This window comes from Myotis myotis, unplaced genomic scaffold, assembly GCF_014108235.1.
Source record: "Myotis myotis isolate mMyoMyo1 unplaced genomic scaffold, mMyoMyo1.p scaffold_m19_p_7, whole genome shotgun sequence".
In the NCBI taxonomy this organism is placed as follows: Eukaryota; Metazoa; Chordata; class Mammalia; order Chiroptera; family Vespertilionidae; genus Myotis; species Myotis myotis.
In genome coordinates, this window is record NW_023416379.1 from 70049961 (window position 1) to 70077278 (window position 27318).

The window sequence follows — 27318 nt, forward strand, 5'->3', positions numbered from 1 at the left end:
TACAAGATTTAAATTATTCCAAAAGTTCCAATATATGTTAATATGATTATAAAGCCTTTTTATAAATATCTGAGCCAATAACTTCATTTTATGTACTGACACAAATACTTTTACAAAAATGTAATAATCATTGGATTAATCAGAAAGGAAATGTTCATGTTAATCAAGAAAATATTATGTTTTATTCAGGAATTTATTAGAATTTGGTAACCATATTGGAAAATCATATCATCCTACTTGAATTTGGAATAACTAACTACTGTCATCAGCCTCCATTATTCTGTGTATGGATGCAAAGACGTAAGCACATCAATGTATCTTTGAGTTATGTAATTTCTACAAAGGATGTATTTTTATACATAACTACATTCAATAACAATTTAGTGTCCTTTTATATGTTCTCATATTAGAGTTAGGTTATTATCTTGATTTTTAAAATATTAGGTGTGGAGATAGGTTATATTTATAAATTCTTTTAAAAATATTTTGTTGATTTTTAGAGAGAGAGGAAGGGAGAAGAGGAGAGGAGAGGAGAGGAGAGGAGAGGAGAGGAGAGGAGAGGAGAGGAGAGGAGAGGAGAGGAGAGGAGAGGAGAGGAGAGGAGAGGAGAGGAGAGGAGAGGGAGAAACATCAATGTGAGAGCAAAATATCAATGGGCTGCCCCATGCATGCTCCTACTGGGGATTGAGCCTGCAACTGAAGCATGTGCCCTGACCAGGAATTGAACCTGAAACCTTTTGGTGCATGGGACAATATCCAACAACTGACCAACGTGGGCCAGGACATATATAAATTCAAATGTATGAAGTAAAGGGGGTGCCACAGAAAATAGAAATATATTATAAACAGAAAATATTGACCTAATTTGCTGTAGAATATATATTTTTGAGAGATGTTAACTAATTGAATACTAAAAAATATGAGGGCTATATTTAAGTCAGAAATTAGAGATCTGATTTTCTCAGGCATGGTGATCTAAGCAAATTGATTTTCCATTCTGGGTCTGTTACTGATAACTGATATTGCCGATATTTCCAATTGATTAGTAGACTTATGGGTTTAATTTTCTCAAATTTGTTATGGCCAAATGCAGATTCCTAGTTCTACTGCATTTTTTCTCCTGCTAAATCTTCCTTGTAGTAAAGGGTAGTACAGTCCTAAACTGCTAAGACCTGAAAAGAAGGAGACATTCTAAATTAATTTCTTCTACATCCTTTAATCTATTAGTTAATAATGTAATTTTTCAAAATGTATCTTGAAATGGCCACTGCGTACTATCTGCAAAAATCCTACTCTCTTGCCATGATCATATATTTCTATTGCTGCATTATTTCCTGGTTTATTTAGCTTTCATTAAATTAGGGATTATTGTAGGAAGAATGAAATGATAGTCCTTCCTATTCTCACACAGGGTCTCTGTCCATTTAGAAAAGCTTTTTTAAAAAATATATATTTATGGAAAAAATAGCATTATGATTAAATTGGGATGGTTGAGGCACACAACTACATAATTATCTTACTAATATATGTAGGACACTTGTGTAATTTACTATCCCAACCCAAGTACTTTTAAATGAATGAACACTGCTAATAATTAATCTACCAAAAAAATGGTTAAACAATGCATGACGGGCAGACTTATATGCAGTGTGACAGTTGTTTTTACTTAGGGTTTTTTAATTTTATTTGTTTATCTGGTTGTTTTGGGGGCAGGGCAAGGGAGAGGTCATTGAAGGGAAGTAACTGCGTTTTGTCATTTTATTTCAGGTAAACATATGCACATTTGCTATGGCTGGTCACAGTCTTACTGCTTAGTAATGGATAAATTTAATTGTCTTCTGTGAAATAGATGTAGTACTAATAATTTTACAGATGATAAAACTAGGGCACAGAGAAACTTACTTATGAATTAAGTTAGAAAAGAAGAATTAGACCTAAGGTTCCTTCTCCAAGGCCAGCGCTGTGAATATATGAAAGCATCAATTACACTGCCTGCTATTAACAATCTCAATGACCCTTGGCAAATTGCATTAAATGGCTAAGTTTTTCACAAATACAAGAAGAAAGGTTTGAACTAATTGAACTTTAACATTCTAGGTAGCTCCAAACACCTACCATCATATAAATTTAAGAGTGTAATGACTGAGGTTCAGTAGGTTAATTTTCATAAATAATAACAAGCAAAGTGATTTGACATTGCTCTTCTCAACTCATTGACATGTTTATATAATTATCTTAAGTGCCCTTTGAATAGTTGGCAAAGGATACTTGAAAATCACTTCACTTTAGAACAAAGATTATCACCCATGAATTACGTTTTTTTCTCACGTTATGTTTTCTTTCTTTTTCTTAGACTTTATCAGTGTGTATGTGCAAAGAAATAAATGTGGCTATATTATATAATATACGATCACGTTAAAATGACTTGTAATCCACATTATCTAAGGTGTTACCTAGAGTATAAAGTATATAGAGAATACCCAAGAATGTTTGTTCAATGTATTTAATAAATAATTGAGGCACTGAAAATGTGCGTGTATACAAAATGAAGAAAACACAGTTTAAAAACCAATGTTGATAAGTCCAGAAAAATATTCCTCCTTTGTTGATAGCCAGTTTTGCTATCTCCATTAAACCTGCAAGTATTTAAAATAGATTTACATGAAATAGATTATCTTTCAAAATTATCTTAAAGTACATCAAAATCTACTAGAAAATATTGGCTAAGCTAAAATTACTATAGGAATTAATTTTGTGTTTGCTATAAACGCAGTCTTGTCAGGATTTTCAAATTCATTGAAACTGATACTTTAAAAAAATGAATCTATGGATTGAATTCATGTACTCAAGGATAGAGATATTTCAAAATTCAAAGTAATCTAGCTCTTTACAATGTTATACAAACATATTTGGTTAGTGCCTTTCATTTGTACCTTAGATGAATAATTGCATTGAGTGAAAATTTTTGTTTGAATAATGTTATATATAATAGTATGCTCACACAGAATATATTATAATACTACTCCTGCCTCATCATCCTATCATGTCAGATAAGGTTTATTTCCTTTTAAGAATAGCCATGGCCAGTGTTGTTTACAGTGGTTAGAGCATGGAAAGGTCACAGGTTCCATCCCCAGTCTAGTGGAGGCCTGTGTGGGAGGCAACCAATTGATTCATATCCTATCCATGTTTCTCTCCTTCTTCACCCTCCCCCCTTATTTCCCTAACACTCTTTCTAAGAGTCAATGGAAAAATTTCCCCAGTGAGGATTAACAAAAGAAAAAAAAAAGGAATTCCCAGAATATTTGCATTTAATTCAACTGCAGGGATTATTACATTCTACTACTTATCACATGCCTCCTCCCCTCCTCCCTGCAAATTCTAAGTGTCTTTCTAGCACCTCATTTATTTATTCAATAATTATTCATTGAACACATTTTCTTGGGTCCTCTCTCTATGCTAATCACTAGCATATACTTGCATATATGCTAGACGAGATGCATTAAATGTAAATAAGACAACAATTGTCCCTGCCTTCAAAGCACTTACATTATAGGCTACTAAGGAACTGAGGTATGCAAGCATTTGAAATAAAACTTATTAGCATTATGATAGGGTAAGAAGAGAGCACATCTTTTGAGGGAAAATCAGAGGTTTGTTTACCTCAATATCAAATCATTTAGGACTAGGCCAATGCCAGTCACATAGAAAATGCAAATGCATATTCATGGGATGAATATAGGTGTGAATGAATAAATACTATCAGTAACCTATTATTAATTAAAAACCAATTTTTCTTAGGTATGAGACTAAATATTTCAAACTTGTTTTGTGCAGGTCTCAGCCTATCGATAATGATGTTATTGACTAGGAATGCCTAGGCACTCGCTATTTTGCTAGGAATGTCGGGGCCACTCACTTGGGCAGGTACTACTAGTTGGGAAAACCACAGACATTTCCCCTACCAAAGCCCATGTGGCAGCTGGACTGGCCCTTCTTATATGGTTGTAAGCCGAATCTCAGTAACGACCATCAGGGACCTTGTAAAAACGAGTTTTATTACCACAAATCCTGAAGAATACAAGGCACATGCGGGCCACATGGCAAGGTCACATCTTAGGTAAAGAGATAGAGAGCAGACCTGGGGTTCAGCCTGGCTTGGGGTCGAGGGTGGGGTGGGATGCATAAAGTTTCACAAGTTCACTCTTTCTGTGAATTTAAAAGGTAATAGCAGGAATTTAAATGCCTGCAGGGGAAAGCAGGGTCACAGAAAAGGTTATCTGGATTACCTAGGACTTTCTATAAAGAGGAATTTCATGTGTTGGGCAGCCTGTTTTTTTATCTAGTTATGTAGCTGGCAATGTGTTTGTTAAAAACAATGCCATTGAAGCAGATGCCTTGGTGATCTAAAGCTTAACATTAGGCACTGTCGCCAAAGTGGAAATAAATCAAAACCTAATTGTTAGGCCCTCACTATAGCACTTTACTGCATATTTTTTACAAAAATCTGGAAACACCCACATACACATACAGACACATACATCCTGTCATTGAGCCTCATTGGGGTTAATGATACTATTCAAGGTCACATTTAAGTAGCAGCAATCAAGGGGAAGAAACTGTCTATGAATCTAGGTCTGTTTGCAGCAAAAGTTCTTTTCATTCATTATTCTGCACAGTAAGCAAAATTAAATTTTGACAAGTGTGGACACTATCCATCTTTATTATATTTCTTATCCTGTGCATTTGACTAGACATGCAATAAACATTTAAAATATGTTAACTTATATGACTAATTGAGTTTTTCATTTTTGCATGTTTCAGATGCAGCTTTTCTCTTGGTTATACCAACAGATTATGTATTCTCAGTATTGGAAATTGCTTAGGAAACCAGAGTACATCACTGCATGGCCTCTGCCAGGCCCATTTGCACAGCTGTAACTGTAGCTGTCTGCAAATATATGAAAGAAACATCTGTGACATAGAAAGTAAAGATTGTAAATCTATGCCCTGCAAAGATGGAGCAACCAGTATCATTTTAAATGGCTAGTTCTTCTGCACGTGTGTCTCTGGATTTACAGGCAAGTATTTCCTGAGAAATCAAATTCTCTATTGGAAATGTTAATACATTTATTTAACATAACTCAGAAGTGTCTAATGATTGGTGGTGTAGCCTGCTTTCTTATTTAGCAAAGTAAAAATATATTCACTTTGGAATAATAGAATTGCTTCTTCATGCAATTACATTGCTGACTACACAGCCTTGGCTCATGCAAATGAGGCTAATAAAGCCAGGCTCTACCATTTACAATATGATGTATATGTCAAAGGTCTGAATAGAAAAACAGACTCCATAACCTCCCAATAATTTTGCCTAAACAGTTTTAGTACTGCCCTTCAACCTCATCTTTGGCTGCCTAAGCATATTGAGAACCTTTTTTTTTTTTTAGTTTGAAAATAAAAGTTGGTTTCAGTATTTTCTAGGTCAGTTTTATGACCCAGCATTAATAAGATTTGAAAAATAAAATCACTAACATACTATATCCTCTGTAAAGTCATAGATGAGATTCACAGTGTCTATGTAGCAGTAAAGCAGTTTTTGACATAAAAATGTAAGATATTAAGCATTCAAACTTTGTTACTTGCAAGTTTATGCTTGGCCTTATATTGAAGTGATTGTTCATTATCATTTTAAAAATTCTTTATTATAATTGCCTTAGAGAAAGCTGTAAGGAAGCCATACACGAAGAAAATAATATTGTCACTTTTAAATCACAACTAACTTTCAGTAAAATATTTTTTTAAGTTTGATATTTCATTTTATTGAACAGTCCCAACTCTAAAAGTTATTTGGATTTCCATCTTAAAATGAAAATCAGTTTCCCTATTTGATATTTAAAGTACTATGCTGAAAGTTTTGGAGGCAATTTAAAAATATAAGTTCTAAAAATGGAAATGGCACTATCATTGGAATAAATATATTGCCATCCAGATTAGCTTTTAAAAGATGAAAATATTTGAGTGCACAAATTCTGGTAGTCTTGCTAAAAAGTTGGTACCATTACATCATATTTCTCATTCCAAACATATTCTTAGTAAGAATAAAATAGCATACAGTGTGCTAGAATTGTTGAAACACAGTTATCTGCCTTGGGGGGGGATATATATATATATATATATATATATATATATCTGTTTTTATAACATAGTATCTCCTCTGAAATTTCGTGATTATATAGCCTTAAGCATCAGTTATACATAAAATAGAATAAATTAAATTTTACTTTTCTTAATATAATTACTAAGAGTAAATATTTGATGTTTGCATAGACTATATACATATGCTTAAACATATGTACATACTTATAATCAGTGAGAAATCTATTATTTTATCTATCAAGACTGTATTTTGGTTATAATAATATGAACATTAAATATGTGTTATACATATATGTTTTTCATATGCGTAAACGACACACCTATGCAATACTTACCATTGGTTTATAATGGAAACTTGGTACAACTCACTTCCCAGCTGGGAATAAAAATATTATTACTTTTAATTTACTTTTCAAATTAAACTCAATTTAAGATTTATCAGCCTATATGATCCAAAAGACTGGTATTTTCTATGAGGTCTATTTTCCCCAGATTGGAAAGAACTTTGTGTGTATCAGCCCTACTTCTAAACTCGTTGCACAGTAACAGGGAATTTGCTCTCTTGAGAGTGGTTATGTCTTAGGAAAAGGGTCTGAAAAGAATAATTTCAAAAGTGTTTTAATCTAGATGCACAGAAACAATGGACAGATGAGCCTTTTATAAAGAAATTGTATGCCCATGGCATGACTACTCACTATGATCTTCCCGGTTAGGAATTTATGATCAGATCTGTGTGTTTTTAGAAGTTTTGTTTTCAGTCTTACAGTTTTGGGTTTACTTTTTACAAAAACATGAAAAATGCTCCTTCTTATGTTATACTCTGAAATATTTAAAATAACATGTTTTAAAAGGATGCAAAAATTTCTAAGAGTTTGCTAGCAATTAAAAAATAAACATATCATTTATTGCTTTTAGGAAGGTTAGTTGTTCTCTAATCTTAACAGCTTCCGGGGTTTTATTTACTCAATTTACTAACTTGTATTATTTGATATAATTATTAATATCATTTTGGCATTTAAAATTTTAATTGTCACAGAGTAATAATTTTATTTGAGGCAATGTTTTGCTCTTCGTTTTCTTTAATTTTGTTTCTTTGTTAATCCTAACCATATTTGAGAGGTAATATTAAAGAAAAAGCAATGGGCAAGAGGGCAGTTAGGTGCTTGTTGCTCTGGAAGATTTCTGTCTATCCTTTGTGGGTTTATACTTAAACTTCTCCAAAAAGTACACAGAAAATATGTAGCTTTTAAAACGACAAAGGAATTGCAGCCTCACTGACAGCAGTGTTGTTAATGTGATTGGACAACAGCTCTTTAGCTATAGAACTACACATTTTTTTCAGATTCTCATTTTGTTCTAAAGTCTGGTTTAACCTAAACCCATTAAAATGCAAAAACTATGCAAACCGATGTTTGCATAATTATAAAATAATTTAGTAAATGTTGCATTTCAGGAAGAAAAAGGTTATGTGCAGGAATTTAATTAGTAATCTGGCAACACAAAATATTCAACATTGGTTTTAACTGTATGAACATCTGGGATTTTCTCCAAAAGAACTAGATTTCCAAAGGTCAAGCATTTATATTAAAGTACTATAAAATAACTATCTTGTAATAAGGAGGATGAGAAGCTTTTCATCAGAAGTAGTACAAATTAACTTCCCAGGGGAAGGGGCCAAATAAATTTATATTACACAAGATATTTATTCTGATATATTTATCATTTATGCTGAGTTCATTTGTACACTGTGGAGTATTCAAACACAATCTTATATAATACAAGCCTAATATGCTGTGTCCAACTGTTCAGCCGTTTGACCAGTCACTAGGATGCGCACTGACCACCAGGGGGCAGACACTCTGATTGGTAGGTTAGCTTGCTGCTGGGGTCTGGCCTATTGGGACTGGGTGAGGTGGTTGGACACGCCCTGGAGCCCTCCCACCATCCCTCCCCAGCCCAATCGTGCACCGGTCAGGTCCCTTGGCCTGGCCAGTGCCCTTCACAATCTGGGACCCCTTGACAGATGTCAGAGAGCTGGTTTCAGCCCGATCCCCACAGGCCAGGCCAAGGGACCCCACTGGTGCACGAATCCATGCCCCAGGCCTCTAGTTAAAATCCTATATAATAATAAAATGCTAAAGCAACTGAAGGGCAGAATGACCAGTTGCTATGATGCACACTGACCACCAGGGGACAGACGCTCAACACAGGAGCTGCCTTCTGGTGGTTAGTATGCTCCCACAGGGAGAGCACCGCTCAGCCAGAAGCCGGGCTCATGGATGGCAAGCACAGCGGCAGTGGCAGGAACCTCTCCCTTTTCTGCAGCAGTGCTAAGGATGTCCAACTGCTGACTTAGGCCCTTTCCCCATGAGAAGTGTGTCTAAGCCATCAGTCGGACATCCTCCGAGGGCTCCCAGACTGTGAGAGGGCATAGGCCAGACTGAGCCCCGCCCCCCCCCCCCCCAGTACACAAATTTTGTGCACCAGGCCTCTAGTATAAGCATAAATGTCAACCACTATTGGCCAAAGTAGCTAAAGGAGAAGTGGATTTTGGTTTTGTTTCAGCTAGAGACAATCATCTTAACAGAGCACTGTACTTCTTTTTCAAGTTTCCATTCTATAGGTTGGTATTATATTTCTTCTTTTTCTGCTTGTCCCACATTAATGAGAAATATTGAGTGGATCTTGAGCTCCCTGAGAGAAACCCAATATATTAACAGAAAGTGGTAACATGGCTATAAGACTCCTTTAGTTGTTCCAGGCTTTATTTAATTTCATTTTTAAAAGTTTTCCCACTGTTGTTAAAAAAAAAATATCAATAAACCAACTTCCACCAAACATTAAAACAAACAAAAAAAACCCCACCAAGCTATAAACCCCAGTATCTGTTTCTAATCACATTAAATATCAAGAAGTCCAAGACTACAAAGCATTAAAAACATGTGTGCCTTAATTTTGATGTGAAACTACACAGCATAAATAGGTAACCTGTTACTGAAAACTAATTTTGGTATTTTTTCTTTTTATTCAAAGCATTTTTAGTTTTTTAAAAGAAAAAATACTACTCATTATTTAGAATTTTTTTTAATTTACACTTGATCTTAGCCAAAAGGCCGAGAAGCGATAGAATTTTTTTTTAATTTAAATGAATTTCTATTCATTACTCAGGATTTGATTTTTTATTTAAATGAATTTAAATAAAATTGAAAATATGCTTTATAAATATTAAATAAGTCACACGTTAAGATTTTTGCACATACCAATCTTTGTGTTTTTTGTTTTGTTTTCTCTAACCTGAAGAATGAGTAGTTAAAACCAAGTTTGGGACAAATAATGTCAAAATGGAAGTTATGTAAGTCATATTAATGGTTAATATGCAACAGCACCAAGGTTCAGTATCACAGGCATAACTTTTAAATAAAGATAAGGAACCTACTATTAATTTTCCTAGAAATAACTTTCCTTTGCTTTACATGTTTAGTGCAAGTCAATAGAAAATTATTCTTTATTATAGACTGGTGGCCCCGTGCATGAAATTCGTGCACAGGGGAGGGGGTGTTCCTTAGCCCAGCTGCACTCTCTCCAATCTGGGACCCCTCAAAGGATGTCCTACTGCCAGTTTACAGGGATCAGGTCTAAACCGGCAGTTGGACAACCCTCTCGCAATCCGGGACTGCTGGATTTGGGGCGTGGGGCAGCCTGGGTGAGGGGCTGATGGCTGTTTGCAGGCTGGCCAGGGCCCCGGGCAACCCAGTCTCCCAGACCCTCCTTGAGCGGAGGCCACAGCGGCTGGAAGCAGGTATCTGGGATTTATTTATCTTCTATAATTGAAATTTGTAGCCTTGAGCAGAGTCCACAGCCAGCCAGGGCAGGTGGGAAACTTGGCTTCCTCCATCGCTGGGGGCAACCCAAGCCTCCTGTTCGCTCCAGCTCTGTGGCCGCCGCCATCATGGTTGGTTTTATTTGCACACTCACTCCTGATTGGCTTGTGGGTATGGCTTCTTGGTGTGGCTTGTGAGTGTAGTGGAGGCATGGTCAATTTGCATGTTTCTCTTTTATTAGGTAAGATAATCTGCTATCAATAATATCAAAAGAGAAATATTTATGTTCAAAAGTAACAACTTCAAAAGCTGTCTTCAAGGCTGAAGGCACTCCTGTCAGGGATACTTTTCTTCACAGGCTTGTGGAATTGACTAGATTCCCATATTGTTGAAGTAAATGAAACAAACAAAATATGTTAATTATTGAAACAATCATCTTTATTAGATCAAATAGATATTTGTTATAAATACTTATTCTACATTTATATGTGCTTTATCTAAATATATGAAAATGTGTTTGTATAGGTTTTCTATTTATATACTAGTGGCCCAGTGCATGAAATTCGTGCACGGGGGAGGGTGTGTTCCTCAGCCTGGCCTGCACCATCTCCAATTTACGACCCCTTGAAGGATGTCCTACTGCCAGTTTACAGGGATCGGGCCTAAACCAGCAGTCGGACATCCCTCTCGCAATCCGGGACTGCTGGCTCCTAACCACTCACCTGCCTGGCTGCCTCCCTATCTGATTGCCTCTAACCACTTTGCCTGCTGGCCTGCTCGCCCCCAACTGCCCCCCCTGCTGTCGGCCTGCTTTCCCCCAATTGCCCCCCACCAGCCTGATCACCCCAAACTGCCCCCCCTGCTGGCCTGCTTGCCCCTACTTCCTCTCCCCACTGGCCTGCTCATCCCCAACTGTCCCCCTGCTGGCCTGTTTACTCTAAACTGCCCCCCTGCTGTCCTGATAACCTCCAACTGACCCCCCACTGATGGCCTGCTTGCTCCCAACTGGCCCCCCTGCTGGTCTGCTTACTACCAATGGCCCCGCCCCCCACCAGCCTGATCACCCACAACTGCCCTCCCCTCTTGGCCTCTAACCACCTCTACTTCAGCCCTGCCACCATGCTTTGTCCAGAAGAACATCTGGAAGGTCTCCTGGAAGGTCACCCAGTCAAATTAGCATATTACTCTTTTATTAGTATAGATATATTTGTCTGTAAATATGATTATGATTGCAGATATGAATAGGACCAGGTAAAATTTTATAGAATGGGCCTTTTATTACAGATGGTTTGCCATGTATGCATTTTTTCTAAAGAAGTAAAAATTACTTTAAAAAATGTTTCAGGAAGACTTTGAGAAATTTACAGTATCTGCTTTTCTTCCAAGAAAGTTGTCACTTTTATGCCAGAGTGAGAATTACTTGTATGCTTTGTGTGTCAGCATTGGGCCACTGTGACTGGGGGGCACTTAGCTTGACTTGAGAGTAATTATCGTGCTCACTGGCTGGGAGGGAGGGTGTGTGGCAGAGGAGATAAATACTCAGTTCTGGATTATTAATAGATTGCTGACTTTCTGGATTGATTGTGCAAGCCCCTCCTTTTATTGATGTCCACCTTCTATTGTCAGACATCTACCCTGGGAGAGAAATGAGATGAAACTCTCTTTCTTTTCATTGTAAAAAGCATTTGAATTCCTACGGTGTGATAAGGCTACCTAGTCATCCACAGTCAAGGTACACATTTTCATGGAGAATGTTCCCACTCTTGAATAAAACAATTTTTTTTCTTTTAATTTAAATTTTCTTCTATAACTGTTTTCTTGTTACTTAAAAGCTAGTTTTTTTGAAACTAGTTCTAAAGCTTTTTAAGATGTATATATGCTTGGAATGACTTTATAAATAAGAATTGAGCCCGGCCGGTGTGACTCAGTGGTTTAGCATCGACCTATGAACCGGGAAGTCACAGTTTGATTCCAGGTCAGGCCACATGCCCGGATTGTGGGCTTGATCCCCAGTACAGGGCATGTAGGAGGCAGACGATAATGATTCTCTCTCATCATTGATGTTTCTATCTCTTTCCCTCTCCCTTCCTCTCTGAATCAGTAAGAATATATTTTAAAGAGAGTGAGAGAGAAACAGAGAGAGAGAAAGAAGAGTATATATGTTTGTCAGTAAGAAAACATGTATTTGATACTCTTAGAAAGTCTTATTTTCTTTCAATAAAATGCAGTATAGGGAACTCCATAGATTCTCTTAATTTGAAGAAAGGTACTAATTCAGAGTTCCTTGGGAAAATGTGTCACTTATATATTTTTTATGTTTATTTTTTTAAATCAAAAACTGAAATATTTTCTATTCAGAAAATATATTTGGATCTAAATATCTTCTATAATTTTAACCCTAAAATATCAATTTAAATATTTTAAAAATGGTTGGGATGTTTGTTTTTTTAAATAAGTTAGGTTACTGGAGTTCTACATGTCATTGGATCACCTGGGGTAATTTTCTGATTGGAAAATTAAGAATTATAGTCAGAGGGGGGGGACATGAGAATTTTTAAAGAACATCTTCAATTTACTTTAGAACCCAAACCTCTCTTATCATGTGACTTGTTTTGTATGTTTGTTAAACTATATTATCACATAAGCATTGCTGCTATTGGGACAAACAATGACAGTTGATTCAGGTCATCTGAATGTCCACTGTCTGTTTTAATTTGTATGTTCGTTTTGACACTGTCATATGCTCAAACTTCAGTGGAAGTCATGAGAACCTATTATTTTTGCCTGCTCCCTCCTTTACATCAGAAATATTCTTTTTTACCCAGAGGGACCTTAACGTTGATGTAAGGGATTGTTTCCGTTGCCAACGTTTTTCTTCCTTGCCAAGTAAGAGAGTTGTTGTGAACTCTTCAGTGATGCCTTCCCCAGGATATTTGCAGATGTGGTTGGGAAAAGTCATTTCATCCCCGATCTTTGCATGTCAGGTGCTGGGGTGCCTGGCTGCCGCCTTGCCTGCGCCCCAGCTCTCTGATCCCGATCGCGATCACGGGGTCACAGGCAAGGCAGCACCTCCAATCACGATCACCGGCTGAGGGGTGGGCAAAGGCGGCACTGGTTCTCTGATCCCGCAGGCTCTTGCCTGCCGCCTGGGTTTCCGGTCACCGTTTTTCCGTCCTTCCCCTTTCGCCTCCCATCATTGCGCCTATGTATGCAAATTAACCGCCATCTTTGTTGGTTAACCGCCATCTTTTTTGGCAGTTAATTTGCGTATCGCTCGATTAGCCAATGGGCAGCGTAGCGAAGGTATGGTCAATTACCCTTTTTGTCTTTTATTAGATAGGATAGTAGAGAAATGGATGACATAGGTCACAGAGTGTAAAACAGAGCAAATATTCAGGGATCTACAGGCTGATTATTGGAATTGAGTGGTAGAAATCCTGTTATCCACCCCATTAACTTTACATGTTAGCGATAGTCTCATAGAAATTTTGTTATCAATCCAACTTTGAACTATTTTCATTAGTGAAATTGGCAGGCTCTTCAAAATACAAAAATTCTGTACTACTTTACCTTTCATTGTAATCTTGTTTTAAAGGATGTTATGGAATTAATAATTCATTTCCTAGTAACTTAGATATTTAATGCTTATAGTTGCACTTCTATAAATTTCTGATTGTACCAAAATTTAAAATAATTTTTATCAGGTATTCTAAAGATAGAAAGTTTTCTTTTTATAATTAACACTATAGGCCCTGTGCACAAATTCATGTATGTGGGGGTAAGGGGGTCCCTAAGCTCGGCCTGCACACTCTCGCAATCTTGGACCCCTCTGGGGATGTCTGAGTGCTGGTTTAGGCCCAATCCCACAGTTGAACATCCCTCTCGCAATCCAGGACTGGTGTCTCCTAACCGCTTGCCTGACTGCCTGCCTGATTGCTCCTAACCACTCTGCCTGCCTGATCACCCCTAACTGCTCTCTTGCTCACCTGATCACCCCTAACCACCTCTGCCTTGGCTCCTGCCACCATGGCTTCATCCAGAAGGACATCTGGAAGGTCATTCGGCTGTCCAGTCTAATTAGCATATTACACTTTTATTATTATAGATTCTATTCCATTCAACCAACATTCTTTCTAAATAACCAAGTGCCACATGTCATTTGGAACTACTTCTGCTCCTTCCTGCACAAAGTAAATCCCTTGCTTGTTCTTACACCTTAAATGGGGACTTAATAAAAAAGTCTTTATTGAAATTTTAGAGAGAGGAAGAGAGAGAAAAAAGATTAAAAAATGTATCAGCTGCCTCCTGCATTCCCCTTACTGGGGATTGAACCCCAAACCCCATCATGTGCCCTCACTAGGAATCGAACCAATGATCTCTTGGTACGTGGGTCGATGCTCAACCACTGAGCAATATCTGCTGGGCAAGAGACTTTTTTACTTTATTCAAAATGAGATGGAGGTGGAATTTTTATGGTGTCAGTAAATGTTTATTTATATCTATTTTATACCCCCCAAATAATTCATCATAAAATCAATAGGCAAATAATGTGTCTGTGTGTTGTACATTTGTGCATGTGTGTATATATATGTATACATACACCTTTGCACACATGTATATATCTGTTTGTGTTTGTGGGAAGGGAGTTGTAATACACAGCTGCTCAGGTGATTTTAGTGTTTTAAGTGATAAAAGTAAATCTGTCTATTTGTTGAAATTCTACCACTGTATGTGTTTTAAAGGCTTCTTTTTAACAACACTTTCTAGAGCTTTTGATATTCTTGTGTGGCATAAATATAAAGAACTTTTAGCTTCATACCTTAAGGTTCTTTTAAACCCTCATAATCTTTTCAGTGAGATTAAGATTTACTGAAAATTATGTCCAACTTAGTAGCAATTATATTGCAGTGGGGGAGATACCTTAAAATTTGGAGAAAAATAGTATATTAAAAATTTCAATAATAACTCTCAAACAAATGAGAAAGTTTTCTGTTTAGCATTGTATATTCATGTATACCTATTATGCTGCATTATATTAATTAACCAGAACTTACACTTTCATGAATCTTCACAAATATAACTGTGACTTAGAATAAGTTCTTTTCCGAAGATTTTCCTAAATTGTAGCACATGTATATATTGTTTTTAGACTAATTTGAATGACGAGTATCAATTACAGTTAAGGACATGTGACTTAGACCGAAATGTACTCTTATGTGGTACCTCAGATTACTACATTTAAAATACTTCAAATGCATAGAAAATTACAATATATTAGCATTTTTTCTACTAGGTCAAAATTGATAAAGAAAAATAGCCTTTGATCAGCAATATTAAATTATCTCAGTGGCACTTTATTCTTCATATATTTCAATTTAACAAAAAAGCAGAAGCCACAATGCTATATTCTCTTAGCAGTAAGAAACAGATATATTATATACAGCATATATAATCTGGAATAAATTGGATAGGATAAGAAAATTTGTTTAGAGCCCTCTGCCACATCAGAGTAGATTAGAGCATAGGTACATGGGGATTCAGTAGCAAGAGGTTCAGTAGAAATATACCTTAATCTATATTATTACCTCTGTCTTTAGTTTTCAACGGTTTACTTTTGATGTGACTGGCATAGTTATTTTTATTTTGTTTAATTTTTTTTTAATGTTTGGAGCTCACAGCAGTTCTTGAATTTGTAGATTTATATCTTTTACCATAAAGGGGACTTTTTAGACATTATTTGTTTCTAATGTTTTTAGTTAGTATCTCATTCTTTCTTTGTTGTCTTTTTCTGGGTCTCTGATGGCACAAATGCTAATCCTTTTGTTATTGTCTCACAGTCTCTGAGTCTCTATATTTTTTCTAGTTTTTTCTCTCTTCATTAAGATGGATTAGTGCTACTGTTCTATCTTTCCTCTGTCATGCTCATTCTGAATTGAACCTACACAGTGAAAATTTTTATTTCAATTATTTCAAATAAGTTGGGATAAAAATAGAATACAGAGGACATTTTCAGCTTTGGATTCATAGTCATCTTGTAATAACTTTATTAAAATGCTGTTGTTTCTTCTCAGAACAAAATTATGCTGCTCACTACTAACCTGAGAAGATCCATAAAGGATCTGCGTTTTGTATGATAGCAGTTGTCACATAAACGTGTGAGTAATATCAACAGAAGGTGTCTCTTCCTCTCAAGTGGTCTCTTAGGAGATCCACTTAATAGGTTTAACCTAGGCTCATTTTTTTAAGCTAAATTTGATAGGAAAAGAAAAAAACATAAGAATTATGAGAGGGATATTTACTTCTATTGTGCTGAATTTTCCAGAACACTCTCCAGTCTCCGTCATGCTGTTAATTGAGCATAGTTTCTATGTGTGATACCCCCTTAATAGAAAGATTTGATGGCATCACTGTACACTCGGTTACTCAGGACAGAATTTCAGTCTAAGTGTTTTCCTCGATTACAGTATTTTCCACACAGTGCATTTACATTCTATGAACATACATCTGAGCTTTCCATTTTGAATAGCTCTGAATGCTGCCATCTTCCATTGCTTCTGTTAAACCTTAGCCTAGCATTTGAACATTTCCTGTACAGTTTCTGCATGATTCTCCCAAGCGGTCTCTTCACTAATAATACAAGTATTAAAACTATATATCTCCTATGATGCCCTTCAGTTATCAACTCCTTGGCTGCAGTAGCTTGCTCATTATTGATTCAATAAATTCCTCTAAGATAGGGGCTATTTCAGTGATCTATGCCTTTCTTTCCATTCTAGTCAAAGCAACCACACTATCAGTGGCAACTTTTTCTATATAGGAGTCATTTATTGTGAAGAATATTTTTTCCCCAGTAGATATATCTTTTATTCAGTTGTGTTATATACATTATGTCAAAAGCAAAACGTGTCAAAAATAGCTATACTTAAAATTTTTAAAGTCTTTCACATTGAGGAATTTGTTCTAATACTTGTTTCACCAAATTTTATTAATTTTTCCCATGTATCCTTTTGTCAGTATTTACAGACAATTGACTTTTAGTTGTCGTTCTAATAGTTTTATAAATAGATGGGTTTTTTTTAATTGTGGATTTTTTGGTTTTATTAAGTGAGAAATTACAAATAGAATTCTATGTGTTTAGGATTTTGGATGAAATTGTATAAAGTACTGAACTGAAAGTTGCATGCTTTTAAATGTTGCTGAGATTTTTCTAATTTTTATTTTCATATTTATGAAGTTTAGTTTTGACATCTCTTATTGATTTTTATTGCTTTATACAATCTACTAGTAAACATCTCAAAGCATTATTTTACATAGGTGATAAGGATAAATACCCATATTTTAAATTGCGGTGTTTTTTTTAATTTTGGGGGGCTGGAATTCTAATTCTATTAGACTATTTTTTTATCCATAGTGAGGCTAATATAGTCAGATTTTGAGAAATATTGACAATGCCATTTTATTTTTCACTTATTCTCATTACTATTAATTTCTTTTGACGGCATTTTTTGTTCTGTTTTTGATTTTGTGTTTTTGCTTGTCAATATTGTACAGGCAAATTTTATTAAATCCATAAAATATTCTTAAATCAACTTTTTTGAACATAGTTAACAATGAAAGGCATCACAATGTACTGAACTGTAGCAACCAATTTGGGGACCACAACTGTGTTCGGCAGCCTCTATGGGCCTTCTTTTTCCTCGGGGTCTCTTAGGTGTAATACATGCCGATGGATACCATATGGAATAAGTGAGCATATCTACATCAATCTGAATATTAAACATTTTTAGGGCAAGAATCAATTATTTCTTATATTTAGATAAATATACATATAAAAGGAGGTTCTAATATTTTCCCTACATAATTGATTTTTATTTTCTGTGGATATGTTTCTCCATAAGTTTTAGACTTCTTATAGACTGCTAGAAGATGTAATTTACAGGGGGATTTGATTTCTCTTTTTTCACATTTTTTATCTTTTATTCCAAATGATATATATCATGTAGGATTTGACTACTGATTTAATGATCTATTATTATTGTGTTATATACGGTAACCAGAAACACAACCAGAGACTCAAATCATTCCAAACTCGTACACATTGCTGACAAGGGGCCATCCCCATGTACTCTATCATCTCACTGTGGGACTATGTGACAGTGTCATCTCTCCTGCATTGAACTGTTTCTCAATAAGCTCACTTCCATGCATCCCCTCCCACCGTCCCTCCCTGGCAGCTCTGCCAGAATGTTTGATGACTTATTATTATTATTATTCTTACATTTATCATGTGCCAATAAGCAAGTTCTAGGCAAGGGATATAGATTAATTCACTAAGAGATACATTGAAACATTCTCAGTGATATTGCTTTTTATTCAAATGTTAATGTAATGGATATGGCAATCACAAAATAAAATAAAATAAAATATCTCTAGTTTAATAATAGCTGGCTGTTAAATCACATAAATGTCTGAGAGCTCTCTGGGGAATGTTAAAACTGAGCTGCTGAAACCAGCAGGGACAAAAAAAAACCAATCTAAAAGCCCTCTCCCCTCCCCGCCCCTCCCCCCCCCCCCCCCCCCCCCCCCCCCCCCCCCCCCCCCTCCCCTCCCCTCTCCTCTCCTCTCCTCTCCTCTCCTCTCCTCTCCTCTCCTCTCCTCTTCTCTCCTCTCCTCTCCTCTCCTCTCCTCTCCTCTCCTCTCCTCTCTTTTTTTAAAGAGCACATGATAATGGAAAACATATACAATCTACAATCATAAATATGTGGCACTTGATATTTTATATAGATTTTTTAATACATGTATAGAAATCTTTTTTTTTTTTCAAAGTAAGCATGATGACGATCTCTCAAACTAATGGAGTTATAAAACATAAAAGTAATTTTGGTAAAGTTTTATTATAATATTTAAAAAAATTTCTATGGAATGCAGCAAAGTATTAGTGATTGAAGATTTAGTTTTAAAGAAAAAAATGATGTATGGCTTATGGATGTAAATAATTTGGAGTGGTTCTAGACAAAACGAGGGGAAACAAAACAAAATGCAATATATTCTAATGTGGGTTACATATCTGCTACCATGCCTGGTAACCAGATTAAAACATAATGTGGTTATTGAAGGAAAACACATTTTCTTTCAAAGTTAATTCATTCCATCTTCAAATATTTTCATGTTCATTATATCATAGGCAATGCTCTCTGAACTGGAAATGTAAGGAGATTATACTGTTGCAGTTCAAAATGGAGGGTTCACGCTAGTGGTGAAGACAAACAGTAAACAAAACAAGCATCATAAATTAGGAATCAGAAGGCATTGTTGAAAAAATAAAGAGAATTTAAAAGGCTTGGGTATGGGGCCCTATCTGACACAGGGTTCTTAGGAAAGGCATCTCAGAGAAGTTGGCATTGAAAAGAGACCTGAAGGAAATGAGGACGTAAGAAAATAGGCATCTGGAGGAAGAGAATTCCAGACACATAAAGCATGCATGGGTCCTGAGGCAGGTGAACAGAAGGTGTGTTCAAGAGGTTGTAAGGAAGACTGTATTTTGAACAAAAGTGAGCAAGGGTGGTAGGAAAGCAGATTAAGAGGTGGGGGACCATTGTAAGTATTTTAGCCTTTATCATGAAACACAAAACAATTATAGATGGTCTGATTTACATTTTAAGAGATAATATCTATCTCCAGTGAAATGAGAAAATGACCACAACTAGGCCTGACAAAACTGAAGTGTGCTCCTCCCAAGTTCCCTGAGGGCGGGGACAAAGGAGACTAAAAACAGTATTTAAATGCAGTGGTCTTTAAGGTATTCTCTGATTGATTATTAGATTAGAAATAGAAGACATAGAAAATTAACCTCTTTAAGTCTAGCTCACCATCAGAGAAAAAAGGGAAATGGAGATGAGCCAAAAGACAAAATTCTAAGGTTTATGTTGCTTAGTTAACGAAGGTAAGTCAGGGTCGGGGGATAGGAGAGGGACAGTTGTTTAAGTTCTTTAATGTTTAAATGTTCTCATCTGTAAAGTGGGAGTAATACTACCAGCGATGGTAATATATGATACTAATTGTTGCCGTGGTGTTTATTATTATTGTTACTATTATTTGCTGATGAAAATCAAAATTTTAAGCCCATGTTCAAAAAGCTGAATGTCAAACTATAATATATATAAGTTAACATAATGAAGTGTCCCTATGAAACGCTGCATTGTTCTTTACTCTTAATGGCCTTATCCTCCCAAACTACAGAACGTATTTTCAAGTACTTTTAACTATTTGATAAACCCACAGTAACACCTTCACCATACCTCCATGAGATTTGGTGTAGAAACTTTCATTTAGAATTTAAGTACAAAGTAATTATTTACGTATGAGACAGTGTCCAAAATATTCATCTTAAATACAGTTAGAAAGATTTTAATCATACAAACAGAAACTAAAATTAGGAACTGTGAATCAAAAATTTCAGAACTGAGTTACATTAAAAATGATGCTGATATTATGTGCTGGTGGAAGGAAAATTCTTACTAACACAATATTCTCTCTTTTTAAAAAAAATATTTATTTACTTTTAATCAATAAAAGAGAACATGCTTAGAGAGAGGATGGGAGAAAGAAACATCGATGTGAGAGACAAACATCATCAGTTGCCTTCAGTACGTACACTGACCAGGGATTGACCTGCATTTTCGATGTAGTATGGATATATGAAAAGACAAGACCTGAATAGCAGCACGCATAGCAATTGTTTTTCTGTCAAAATAAAGAACATTTTTCATTGACAATAATAAAATATTGTAATGACCTAATGACCTAGTACCACTAACAGGCACTGGTGGTAGATACTGGCTTTCACATCTTAACAAAGTAAGTTGAGTTATGATCTCTTTGGCCTATTCATTTAAAAACATAATCCAATATAAAGTTATTTGGAGTTTGATAATGGAGTTTTCTGAGAATTTTTCTAATGCTTAAGAATACAAACCACATTTATATTTAAAAGCCAATGTTATTATTTTTTTTAGCTTTCTTAAATGCTTCTTAAAATTATTAACAGATATGGACAAAAAGATCACTTGATTCTGAGTTATAACATTTTAATTTGTAAATGATTACCAGAAGCACTAGCAAACGTATGGATTGAATATACCATATAAATTCTAAATGTTCCAACTTTCAAATATTGCAAAGAATTTCATTAGCAAATGCTTCATCAATATAAGGACTTGGTTCTGAAGGTGTAGGCAGGGTAGAGGCATTTAGTCCTAATGCATTTCTTAGTATGGAACATTTCTTCTTTCAAAACAGACAGAGCTCTTTGCAGGGCTTATTTATTTGCCCTGTCTGCCGCCACTCACAGGCTTCAGTTACAGGAATGATGAATCTGCTTTTGAAAGCATATTTTTAAAATATAAAATCACCCTGTGAATTATTTGTTTCATTCCTACTTCATCACTTCATATTGTTTTTCCATGAGACCTGTCATTGAGAACACCATACCTGAAATAGTGGAGATATTTAGTTCTCTTCATTTCAGAATTTATTCTAGGCTTTCGATTTGTCTATCTGTTTGTAACATTAAAATGTACTTTAAAATATGCTGTCACAGGACACAATGAATGAAAAGAAGGGAAAACTAAAATAGTGGCTTTTTAGACAAATTTATTGTGATTTTAGACAGAGAAGGAATGGGAGAGAGAGAGAAAGAAAAAGAAGCATGTCTTTGTTGTTCCACTTATTTATGTATTCATTATTTATGTATTCATTATTTATGTATTCATTGATTCTTGTATGTGTCTTGGCTGGGGATGGAACCCACAACCTTGGCATATAGGGATGATGCTCTAACCAACTGAGCTACCCAGCCAGTACCAAAAGAATGGCTTTTTGCTGATTTCCCAAAGTGGATTATTTCTTAGTCATTGTTCTTTGATACTTTAAAAGTTTTGATTGAGGAAGATGTGTGTGTGTGCGCACGTGTGTGTGCCCATGTTTATGCTCATGTACTAGCAATCATCTCCCATATGAATGCCAGAAGATATTATCTTTTAATCTTTCAGCAACATTTAGAAAAGATTATATGATGAAATGATGGAATGTTGGGAGTAGTAAAAAGAGATGAAAAGAAAAAGTACTATAGGTTGGGGCCATTTTTCCAGTGACAACCAAGCTTCTGTTAGGCAGACTGGGCTATCATGAATATAATTGTAATAATTAATAGAAAACTAAATAGAAATCTACAGGCAAATAATATCCTCTTGGTTGTTTTCCTTTTGTCCTCTGACATATCAGAATAAATAAATAATCAAGTAATGTCAAAAAATAAGTTATTCCTTTAGAAGATTGGTTAATTATTTAACCAACATCACTCCAATAAGTTTAATTTAAAAATTAAATTAAATTAAAATAATATAATTCATTTTAATAATTCAGCAAAAATGTATTTATAACCCATTCTTCTTGATATATAGAATATAGGTTCCTATACATTTTCATTTAATCTTAGAGGCTTAAAAGTTTACGATACTCTTTGTACTGCAGCTTCACTGCCTGCAAAGTAAGAACAACACTAATAATTACAATCCAAGATTAGTACAAGAAATCAATAGCATAATCCATAGGGTTTAATTCACATAGTGAATAATAAATGCTCAATCTTAGCTATAATTAGAAGTGTGAGACAGTACCATATTTTGAGCTGTTAAAATGAGGTTAAACAATAACCAAAAAAATAAAAACCATTTTATGTACCTTCCACACTGCTGCTATGCATTTGAAAACAATTCATTCTTGCCTGGCTGTATTGGCTTAGTGGTTGAGTATCAACCTATGAACCAGGAAGTCACTGTTCAAATTCCTAGTCACTGTTCAAATTCATGCCCCAGTTTGGGCTCAAACCCCAGTAGGGGGCGTGCAGGAGGCAAGCCAATCAATGATTCTCATAATTGTTATTTCCTAACTCTCTCTCCCTCTCCTTTCCTCTGAAGTCAATAAAAATACTTTTTTTTGAAAAAAAAAACACACACTTCATTCTATTAAATTGGTGAGAAATAAAGGATATCCTATGGAAAATTAAATAAAAAGAGGATTGTGTTGGTAAGGCATGGTTTTAGTTATGTCAATGGCAGAATTATAGAAAATTAACCAAGAGTATATTTTTAAAACTCAATAAAATAAAGTCTATTGTTAAATAAATTCTAAAATATATGTCTTTTCTGGGAATTTGAAACAATAAGGAAATAAAAATAAACATCATAAACAAAACAAAAATTGCTTAACACAAGATTTCTCAATTTAACAAACCATGAATATCCAATTTTATACCACCCCAAATTATTTTGTTGGGAGAAGGGTGGTATTGGATTTACTAATCTCTGACTTTAAGAAAATACTGGGAAATGTGATTTAGAAAACAAAGAAAGAAATATATTTAAATAAGTAAAAAAACTTTTCTCATCTTTAAAATATAGTTCAAGAAAGCATGTTTATGGGGGTGACAATAAGAAGTTGAGGTGGCAGCCTTTTCTAAGATCAACAATTATATGTGGTTTTTAATTTTGAATGAATTATAACTTTATTTTGCTTAATATTGGATAATACAATTATCTATATTACTGTTATGTTAAAAGCATGAATCAAGTTGTCTACATATTTGAAAACAAAAAATAATTTATAGAGAAGAGAATTAAATTTTGAATTATAACTACCACTGCATTTATCTTCATAAAATGAACAGGATGAGAGCATTCCACTGGCTAAATTTTATTTTTTTTATTTATTTTTAATGTATTTTTTATTGATTTCAGAGAGGGAGAGAGAGATAGAGACATCAATAATAAGAGAGAATCATTGATCAGATGCCTCCTGCATGCCCCCTACTGGGGATTGAGCCTGCAATCCAGGCATGTGTCCTTGATCAGAATCAAACCTGGGACCCTTCCGTCTGCAGGACAACGCTCTATCAACTGAGCAAAACTAGCTAGGGCAATTTATTTTATTTTTTTAAAATACATTTTATTGATTTTTTACAGAGAGGAAGGGAGAGAGACAGAGAGTTAGAAACATCGATGAGAGAGAAACATCGATCAGCTGTAGGGCAATTTATTTTTTTAAAACATATTTTTATTGACTTCAGAGAGGAAGGGAGAGGGAGAGATAGAAACATCATGATGAGAAAGAATCAACAATTGGCTGCCTCCTGCACACACACCCCCACCCTGTCCCCACTTGAGATCAAGCCCACAACTGGGAATCAAACCAGGGCTTCCTGGTTCATAGGTCGATGCTCAATCTCTGAGCCACACCAACCATGCTACTTTTTTTTAACATATTAGTTACTGAGTATGTTTTGAGTTGCTATAGCAGGTTTATGTCTGCCTTTAAGCAGCATCACATGTAATATTCTGATATGGTTCTACATATCTGATAAACATCAAATTTATTGCACTATTCAACAGGATGACAAAATAAAATTTTAATTAGGAGATAGAACATTTAATATGTGTTAGCAGCAGTGTAATTTTCACCATTTCTTTGACTGTATTTACAAATATGTATATTTATAGTTATTAAAAACTAGAGGCCCGGTGCACAAAAATTTGTGCACTCGGTGGTGGGGGGCCTTCAGCAAGGCCTGTGCCCTCTCGCAGTCTGGGACCCCTTGGGAGATAACAACCTGCTGGCTTAGGCCTGCTCCCGGGTGGCAGAGAGCAGGCCCAATCCCTAGGTGCAGACCCTGGTTGGGCTCAGAGCAGGGCCGATTGGGGAATTGGGGCACAGCCCCCTGTCATGCACAGAGCAGGGCGGATTGGGAGGTTGCTATGCCACCCCCAGTCATGCTTAGGGTAGGGCCGATTGGGGGGTTGGGGCACCGCCCCCTGTCACACTCAAGGCAGAGTTGATGGGGAGATTGTGGCACCACCCCCTGTCACACACAGAGCAGGGCCCATCAGGGGGTTGGGGCGCTGCCCCCTGTCACGCACAGAGCAGGGACGAGCAGGAGGTTGGGGCGCTGCCTCCTGTCATGCACAGAGCAGGGCTGATCAGGGGGTTGGGGAGCTCCCCCCTGTCACGCACAGAGCAGGGCCAATCAGGGAGTTGGGGAGCTCCCCCCTGTCACACACAGAGCAGGACCCATCAGAGGGTTGGGGAGCTCCCCCCTGTCACTCACAGAGTAGGGCCGATAGGGGAGTTGGCACACCGCCCCCTGTCACACACAGACCAGGGTGGATCAGGGGGTGGAGGCGCCACCCTCTATCACCCAAAGAGCAGGGCCGATCAGGGGGTTGGGGCACCGCCACTCTCACACTCAGGGCAGGGCCGATGGGGAGGTTATGGCTCTACCCCATCACACACAGAGCAGGGCCCGTGGGGTGAGGGGTTGGGGCGCTGCATCCTGTCACACACAGAACCGCAGGGTGATCAGGGGGTTGGGGAGCTCCCCTCTATCAGGCAAAGAGCAGGGCTGATCAGGGGGTTGGGGCGCCTTCACCTGTCACGAACAGAGCATGGCCAATAGGGAGATTGTGGCCCCGCCCCCTGTCACACACAGAGCCGCAGGGCGATCAGGGGGTGTGGGCGCTGCCCCCTGTCACACTGATCCCGGTGCCGGGAGGCATATTACCCTTTTACTATATAGAATAGAGGCCTGGTGCATGGGTGGGGGCTGGCTGGTTTGCCCTGAAGGGTGTCCTGGATCAGGGTGGGGGTCCCCACTAGGGTGCCTGGCCAGCCTGGATGAGGGGATGATGGCTGTTTGCAGCTGGTCACACACCCTTCAGTGTGGGGGTCCCCACTGGGGTGCCTGGCCAGTCTGGGTGAGGGGCTGAGGGCTGTTTTCAGGCTGGGACTTGAGCTCCCTACTGCTCCATTTTTTTTTTTTTTTTTTTTTTAAATTCTGGGGCAGCTTTAGCTCTGAGGCTCCAGCTCTTAGGCCTCCTCTCCTGAAAGTAGGTATCTGGTTTGTTTCGGTTCTATAATCGAAACTCTGTATCAACTCCAGCTCTGAGATCTCACCCGGCTGAAAGTTGGTTTCTGGGGTTTTGTTTAGAGTCTATATTTGTTACAATGTTTGAAACTGCAGGCTCAGAGGCCGGCAAGGCAGGTGGGGAACGTTGGTTTCTTCCGTCACTGAAGCAAGCAAGCCTCAGGTTAGTTTCGAGCTGCCTGGCTGCCGGCAGCCATCTTGGCTGGCAGTTAATTTGCATATCTTGCTGATTAGCCAATGGGAAGGGTAGCGGTCATACACCAATTACCATGTTTCTCTTTTGTTAGATAGGATAATGAAAATTTAATAAGCCAAATATTTCTAAATTATACTTTAATATACCTAAATACCATATATATATATATATATATGTTTGGGGTTTATATATATGTGTGTATATATATATATATGTGTATATATATATATATGTATATATTTGATGTATATATATGTATATATATATATATATATACATCAAAAACATTGAAACAACAGATCAACAGTTAACAAACCCAGTCAGAGGCTGAATTGAGATTAAAGGAGAGAGAGTCAAAGAGACCTCCACTAGAACCATAGCCATAACCCTCTATCAGGAAGGCTGTGAAAGCCAGCCTCCGAGGGGCAGCATCAGAAGCATCACACTTCAAGGGAAATGGACTTCACTAAAGTAGTCTATCAAAGTCACAAGAGCAAGCAAAGAAGAAAATAACAAAGTCAAGAGATTCCTGGGTTGTGGACAGTGTGGATCATTATTTACAGTTGCTACAATATATTATCTAAAATGTCCAGTTTGCAATAAAAGTGACATACAATGAAGTAGGAAAACATTACTTAAATGAAGTGGGAAAAGCAGGCAATAGAAACTGACTCTGAGGAGGCCCAGATATTTCTAATACTAAGAAAAACAAGATAGTCACAAAGACTACATATTGTGTTATCATTTATATGCCATACCCAGAAGAGACAGATCTATAGTGATGGACAAACAGATCCATAGTTACCAAGATCTGAGGCAGGCACATCGGCACAGAATGCTAGTAAATTCTTAATGTGTTAACAAAAAAAGTTCTAAATAAGATTTGTGATGTTGGTTGCACAAATCTCTGAATATACTGAAAAGCACCAAGTACACCAGGTATATTTTAGGTAAATTAGTTTATATATCTCATTAAGACTGTTTAAAAAGATACGTTCTAATTATTTATAAGGTTACTCTTAATAGTAGAATAGAATCATTTAACAGAAAATCTACTTGAATATTCATTAAAATCTGTAAGAATTTTGACAATTGGTACAATATTTACTCTAATTCACTTTCTATGTTAACTGAAAACTCACTTTATATCCAATTCTATAACTTTG

The 27318-nt window shown here is 36.5% G+C and overlaps 1 protein-coding gene across 1 annotated transcript in view; it reads left to right on the forward strand.

Annotated features, from left to right (window-relative positions):
• EYS (eyes shut homolog) overlaps window positions 1–27318 on the forward strand; it is a 1264258-nt gene that overhangs the window by 119833 nt on the left and 1117107 nt on the right. Inside the window, 1 exon segment of the mRNA XM_036318417.1 lies at window positions 4825–5081. Within this exon segment, the coding sequence (XP_036174310.1) occupies window positions 4825–5081 (257 nt within the window).